Source organism: Camellia sinensis, chromosome 7, assembly GCF_055761805.1.
Source record: "Camellia sinensis isolate YWXY chromosome 7, ASM5576180v1, whole genome shotgun sequence".
Taxonomy (NCBI): Eukaryota; Viridiplantae; Streptophyta; class Magnoliopsida; order Ericales; family Theaceae; genus Camellia; species Camellia sinensis.
The window spans coordinates 127058558-127066124 of record NC_138967.1 but is presented as its reverse complement, the minus strand read 5'-3'; the positions used below and the strand labels follow the sequence as shown (position 1 = coordinate 127066124).

At 34.6% G+C, this 7567-nt stretch overlaps 1 protein-coding gene across 7 annotated transcripts; it reads left to right on the top strand.

Moving 5' to 3' along the window:
- The first annotated feature begins 2260 nt into the window (after positions 1–2260).
- LOC145795299 (uncharacterized) lies at positions 2261–6956 on the top strand. Of its 7 annotated transcripts, none has more exons than XM_082879345.1 (8): positions 2261–3063; positions 3211–3469; positions 4893–5031; positions 5508–5608; positions 5863–5920; positions 5995–6105; positions 6287–6424; positions 6703–6956. In XM_082879345.1, exons 5-8 carry the CDS (start codon positions 5873–5875, stop codon positions 6715–6717), a joined length of 312 nt encoding a protein of 103 aa, XP_082735471.1. In that variant the 5' UTR covers positions 2261–3063; positions 3211–3469; positions 4893–5031; positions 5508–5608; positions 5863–5872; the 3' UTR covers positions 6718–6956. The 7 variants fall into 7 exon arrangements, 5 of the variants coding, with proteins under 5 accessions (XP_082735471.1, XP_082735472.1, XP_082735473.1 ...); XM_082879346.1 differs by having other exon boundaries at positions 2289–2693; XM_082879347.1 differs by lacking the exon at positions 3211–3469 and having other exon boundaries at positions 2289–2693.
- Positions 6957–7567: the final 611 nt, after the last annotated feature.

The following is a 7567-nucleotide window of genomic DNA, read 5'->3' as shown; positions in this document are numbered from 1 at the left end:
TTATTTTTTTTTAATAACCATGAAACAACCCCGGTCCCCATCATAAACACATGAGCCGAAGTGCTTCTTCTATCATTAGGATCTCCCACATAATCACTATCAGTAAAGCCAACTAGACTTGACCGTGCTCCCTTTTTATAGAAAATACAAAAATCCTTTGTACCTTGTAGGTAACGAAACATTATTTTCACTGCTGAGAGATGAGGCTCTGTTGGATTCTCTATATAGAGGCTGATTAGGTTGACAAAATGCATTATATCTGGCCTGGTTGAAGTCAAATACATCAAACTTCCCACAATTTGTTTATAAAGATTGGCAATCACCTTATTTCCATCTGATTTCTTTACTAGTTTCAAATCTGGTGTTGTTGGGGTTCCAATTGAATTACAATCCTTCATTTGAAACCTGTTCAAGACTTCTTAGACGTATTTCTTCTGAGTAATAAAAATCCCAGCTGATGACTATATTACTTCAATACCAAGAAAGTAGTGCATCAACCCCAAATTGGTCATATCAAACTCAGTTATCATAGATTGTTTACAAATATCAAACATGACTTTATCATTACCTATGTAAATCAAGTCATCCACCTATAAGCACACAATAAGAATTTTTCCAGCTTCTCCAAACTTTGTAAAAAGTGTATGCTCATATGGATATTTATGAAAGCCTTCTCTAGCAAAATAAGCATCTATACGACTGTACCAAGCTCTGGGTGCTTGTTTCAAACTTTTTGCTCATTTCCTTGCTTCACATACCTGGTAGGTTCATATACACTTCTTGTAATGCACGGTGTAAGAAAGCCGACTTCATGTCTAATTGAAAGGTAGGCCAACCATTTTGTGTAGCAATAGAAAGTACCAACTGGATAGTATCTAATCTTGCAATTGGAGCAAATACCTCTTTGTAATCCACCTCAAACTCTTTCTTGCAATCTTTGGCTACTAAATGTGCTTTGTGCTTGTCCACTTCTCCTTTCTCATGTAACTTAGTTTTGTAGATCCACTTGACATCTATTATCTTATGCTCTATTTGAAGATCTGTCAGCTCCCATGTGTCATTCTTTTCTAGGGGTAAGAAGCGGATATTTTGATCTATCCAAAACGACCAAACCGAACCGATCCACCGCATTTTGGACGGATGCGTGATGACAAGCAGATGGTTGCGCATTGACTTTTTTTTTTAATCTGCCTAGTTTTGACGGATGGTAGATTTGAGGTTCCTTTGGCCGCAACTAAACCGCCCAACTACAAGCACCCCTAGTAATTTGTAACACTTTATATTTTCAATTTGTTTAGATATTCTATTTGTGTTTTCAATTGAAAAACAGTTTAAATATTCTATTGTGTTTCCAATTTATTTTCAATTTGGAAATCCTTTTATCAAATGACAAGTATTGATATTTGGTATTTTTGTGTAGAAAATATAAGGTTTAATTTTGTCATTAAAAAAAAATCAAATTAAATAGTTTTTGAATAAAAAAAAGAGTAATGAAATAGTTTTGATAATGCGTGGTTTCCTTATATGTATTTATTATTAGTATTTGACAATTTACTTGATAATCTTTTGGCTATGTTGAGTTGGATTGTTATCAAAAAAAATATTGACAAGTTGTATTATGTTCAAAATTTGTAAAAGTTTAAACCGTCAAACCGATTCGCATTCATCTACCAATCCGCTCAATTGGCATCCGTCAATCTGACCAACGGATGCAGATTGATTTTTTTTAATCCGGCGGACGGATGGCGGATTAGAGATTCCCCGGCCGCAACCAAAGTGCGAACGCCCCTATTATTTTCTATGGCATTAATTTCCACATCTATGGCTTTTTGCCACTTTGTTTCTTTGACCGCATCTTGAAATATCACAGGATCACAATATGTAAACATAGCAAAGTGTCACTACTAGAAAAGGGGGCTTTTGACACGGAACTTTTTGCGACGATTTAAAAATCATCACAAAAAGTAAGCTTTTGCAACAGCGAATGAAGCCATTGCAAAACTTTTTGCAACAGACTGATATCCGTTGCAAAAGCTACACATTTGAGACGGATAAAATAATTCGTCACTAATAGTATTTGTTGAGACAGAAAATGGCTGTCGCTAATAAATGAGCAAAAAGACATTATCATTAGTGACGAAAAAAATTACCCGTCGCAAAAGGGTCCATCAATTGTGACAGATGTTAAACCGTGACAGATGTTAAACCATGACAAAAAAAAAAAAAAATTTAAAACGACGTAGTTTTATGTTTTTGCGCATAACTCTGTCCCTCACAAATAATACAAGCCCTAACCCTAACTATCTCTTCCTGCCACTGGCGTTGCCTCACTCCGCCATCCTCCCACCGGTGTCACCCTCGCAAAGCAAACAAGCAAGCAGCAACTTCTCAAAATCTCCAGAGGGTACTGGTGCTGTGAACTCTCAAGATTCTACTTTCATTCGATTCTTGATCTGAGTCGTCTTGTTCGGTGATCTAATCAAATCAAGCAGAAATGGCATTAGCGTTCGATGAGTTTGGGAGACCGTTCATAACAATAAAGGAGCAAGAGCAGAAGACGAGGCTCAGAGGTCTCGATGCTCAGAAAGCCAACATTTCCGCCGGAAAAGCCGTTGCTCGCATCCTCCGCACCTCTCTCGGCACCAAGGGTATGGACAAGATGCTCCAGAGCCCCGACGGCGAACTCACCATCAGTATGTCTATACACATACGTTTCATCTTACTTTGTTTTTAACTTGTCAAATGATCGGCTAGGGTTTTTTAATTTAATACATATAGGGTTTTTTTGGTCCTTGATCTGTTTGTTTTGTGTTATCTATTTGAAGTTTACTTATGGATCTAGGGCAAGGAAAGCGAAAAAGGTGTATTATGATTCGTCAACTTGAGTATTAATTTGTTTTGGTTTTTGTTAGAGAATATGTTTAGGATGCACAGTTAGGTGAAGTGTTCTACTGAGTTTTGTGGGTATGAGTGCAAAAATTGAATTAAGAAAGTTTTGATTATTGTACATTTTCAATGTCATCAAAGATGCTTTCAAGATCACACTGATTGTCTGCACCTGAGGTGAGTTCTCGTTGATTCACTCGAATTTGTTCAATTTTTATCATTCTGATCGCTGTAAAGAGTGTAATTTTAATTTGTATTTTGGTCAATTGACGCTTATTTTATAGCAATTTATAAGTTTGGAGTGTTCTTGTTATGTTTCTTTAGGGGAAGGGGAAGAGACCCAAAAGGCAGCCAAGAGTACTACTCCAAAGCTACAAAAACTCAAATCAATTTCAACACTAGTCCCATAGAAGAACCCAATACCAACCCAATTTTCAAATTTGAAATCTGGGTTCTTTATCTCATTTCAATCAATCAATCAATCCGTCTTCAATGTGTGTATATATATATATATACACATGTACAGGGCATTAGTCCAAGACTACCTCAAGACTTAGATCTTTCATTCTCTCTCTTTCATCAGGTGACTTAGCCTACCTGTTTCTCTTATGTTTTTCTTTTTGTTTCTTGTTTATTTATGCCTCTTGTGATTGTAACATACAAAAATTTCACGTCCTAATTGGGTTCTCCAAAGAAATTTTCTTTGAATCACATCTGGGTATTTGCTGAATTTTGCTTCTGTTGATTATAGATTGCATGTTGTTCAGATCATTGTCAATGTGTTGTTGCTTTCTCAGCCGTGAGTTTAAAGTCCTAATTGGGTTTTTTTCAGACAAATCTTTTTTGAATCTCTTCTGGGTATTTGCTGAATTTTGATTCTTTTGATCGTAAATTGCATGTGTTTCAGATCATTGTCAATGTGTTGTTGTTTTCTCAGCTATGTGTTTGATTTCTTCAAACTTCCCATGAGTTGTCTTGTTGTTTACCCCTTTTTTTTTCTTTATTTGGGTTTTGCATTCTACTATATGTGAGCTGATAAATTAATTCTAGAAAATTTTGCAAATAGGGTGCTGTGAACTTCACTCCCGTGGGTATACCTAGATGGAGTATGGTTAAAACGAAATCTATATTTAATTTGGGCCTGTTTGCTTAGTGCTTCCAATTTTTTGGTTAAGTCAATATAATAAGAAAACAATTTTCTCATGATTGGTCAATGAGTCCTAATGACACGCTAGAAGGATCATGGATTGAGCTAGCACATTTTATTTTATTTTATTTTATTGATGAGGGGAACTTATTATATAGCTGTAAATGGTGATGATAAAAAACAAAAAGTAGAAATGTTATTGGTGAATCTCTGGTTCTTTTTCTGATATAAAAAAAAAAAAAGTAAGGGTTGGTTTGGGATGTTCTAAAAAAGTGTACTTTTTGACTTATTGGCTTATATGGGTTGGGTTTGGGTTGGGTTTGTGATGTGTTAGAGAGGTGCTGTGATTTAAATAAGATGATGTGACTTAAATAGGATAGTGACTTTTTGTATTATTTAGGTTATGCCAAACTTGGATATCTAAATCTTTTCCTTTCAGGGAAAGCTGTTCTCAGATTCTGAATCTATACAGTCAAGAGTTGAGGCTACAATGCTTCTTAAGCAATTGGATTTCCCGATTTGTGTTAAAACTATTTTTAGGTTTTGTCAATCAAACTTATTTATTACTTGCTTTACATGTTTTATTCTTTTAAGGAAGCTAGTCATTTTGTCCGTCACTGTATTACAAAATAGCCTTAATAAATATTGCTAAATAGTAAAAGTGAAAATGATAATTCTACATGTCATTAAGTTGGAAACTTTATTTCTTACAAATTTTAGGGTTTGTGGGCCAAATATTAGAATTCTGTTTGTTCACTCAAATTATTTGGAATGCAATTATATTCAGAAAGTTTAAACAACCATGCTTGGACTGATGTGTTGATGCATACACCATGACAGTTTGGCCATGTATTGACAGGTTGACAGCTTGAAGGAAAAACTCCTTCAAAGAGTAGAACAAGCTTGATTCTAGAGAAGTAAGCAATGCTTCATTGGATCATGATGGACCTTTTAAATAAGGAAATTACCCTGACTCAGTTCCTTCTGCTACTTCTGAGGTATGTGAAATGTGAACACAAAATGGTATTATATTTGTTTTTTATATGGGTATCTTCTTGGAAGTTTCTATATAAGGGTGCAATTGAGGTTAGTAGTTGAACACCACAAGCTTTATCGGCTTCTACCAACTTAGAAGCTCTTAATTGTATTGGAACACTATTCAATTAAATTTAAATTTAATTGTACTATTGTATGGTATCAAACCACTCCTAGCCGTTAGTGCAATTTGAATGAGATGAACTCTGTTTGAATTTCTAACTGTGCTTGTATGACGCATTAATAAAAAGAACTTAATTTCAGAAATAGGAGCTAACTGGTATTGTTGTTCTGCCAATTTTTTTTTCCCCGGAAGCATGTACTCTTTCTTGTTAGTTCTTATAGCAAGTGCCCATGTTAGATTTGTTGTTTACTTTTTTAAATCCTGTAGTTAGTTTTTGCACAATAACCATTGCTTATCTACTATTTTTTGTGTCAGGCTTCTACTCGGGAATTTGTGGATGTTGTCTTTGCTTATTGGGTAATATTCCCTGATTCAGAGCAGCAACTAATCAATCTTGCACAAGACCTTGTTACCAGGTATGAGTTTAAATAATTTTTCAGGTAAAGAAGTTAAAGTGTGGTTTACACACATCTTCACTCCTAGTGGCTTAAAAAATTTAACTCCACTCAGCTGATAATAGACACCTGTTGTACTTGATTGTGCTTTTCATTATGCCGAAAATCAAATAACAGGTTCAGTTTTTTCCCTGCTGTGTTTTTGTACAACCACGTAACAGTATAGCTAACCTTGAGGATTCTCTTTCTTTGTTTGGCTCTGTGGGATTTTGCAGTGACGCTTTGATGGAACAAATTAAAGCATTGGTCTATTGTCACCCAGACAAACTCTATGTAGGTCTTTTTTTTTTTTTTTGCGTTAGTTATTTTGTTAAATTGGCAGTTCTCATTGTTCATATATTAAGCAGATGGAGACAACTGGAGGTAAAAACAAGGGCTACCGTGCTGAGATGATTGTTGTTACTTATTGCCGAAATAGGAAAGACATAGATGACAAGTCAAAGTTTCGGATCCTTCTTGTAAGTTTGTCTCTTAATGCAGTAAGATTGCATTTGAATTGTTATTAGTTATTTCCTTTTAAAATCATATTAAATTAGTTGAGTGTAACCTGCATACCTCATTTAATTTGATGTCTAGTTTGTAGAATATCTCAGATTGGTAATTGCTGGTGTGTTTGACAGATAATTACTTGTCTTCCAGAGTTCTGGGCAGCATGGAAGGGAGCTCATTACATCTGAGCTTGCATTAAGGATACTCTCCATCTTGAGTGGAGAGCAATTTCCACCCAACATGGATCCAATTTCTTTAAACGACACGTTTGAGAGGCTTGTGATAAAGGTAACCTTTAATCTTTTCGCTAGATCCTTCCCTGCTTGCTTTAACCTCTTTTTTTTTTTTTTTTAATAAAATGTAGTGTAGATGATTATAGATATGTGCGTCTATATCAGTAAACAAGTGTTATATGTATAATTCACATTCAATATAGTGCCTACTTTTGAGTCCAATGTGGGCTCACTCATGAAAACTATAAAAATGCCTGCAACTTTAAACTGATGAGACTGGCTTTTTAATTTTCTGATCTTCTTAAATAATTTTTTTTTTTTTTCTTTTTGCAGATGCTATCCTTTTGAGTACGTGATGATATCTTCGCATATCGATATTGGAGCTCACTATTGATACTAAAACAAGCAATAATATATATGTTTTTTTTTTGTACTGTCGATATTTTTGTTTTGTTTTAGATACAAATTTGAGTTCTTGAATTATCAAAAATTATTAGTATTGTTTAAGGATGTTTTATATATTTTTGTAAGGAATGTTTGGTTAACACTGTATTGTTACATGGTACTTATATATTATTATTCGTATATATGATTTTGTGAATGTGAATGTCAATGTGTGTGGATGTGGATGTGGATGTGTTTTATTTGAGAAAATATTAATAATTTGTATAGGGAATGAATTAATAAAATAAATATTTATTTTATAAAAATTATTTTGCGACCGTAATAAACCGTCGCTAATGTTATTATCATTTTCTTGCATTTTATTAGCGATGGGTTAATCTGTCTTATATACATATTAGTGCCATCTTTAGCAACAGTTTCAACTATCGCAAATACATTATTGATTTAATTCTATTTTTTTGCGACGTTTAAGACCGATGCTAATAATACTTTTCGCGATGTCAACTAACGTCTCTAAAAAAGTTTTTGGTGACGGCATCCTAAACCGTCACTAAAAGTGAATTTTTTTTAGCTTTTTTGTGTCGGGTTAAACCGTCGCAAAAACCATTGATTTACCGTTGCTACAAGGAAGCGACGGTTTGTAACCGTAGCAAATACCTTTTGTCAGACCCCCTTCCGCCATCCCCCATTTCTCGTCGCTACTCCGTTGCAAAAAGTCTTTTGCGACGCTATGTGGACCTTTTGCGACGTTTGAGACCGTCGCAAAAGGTCTGATTTTTAGTAGTGTGTGTGA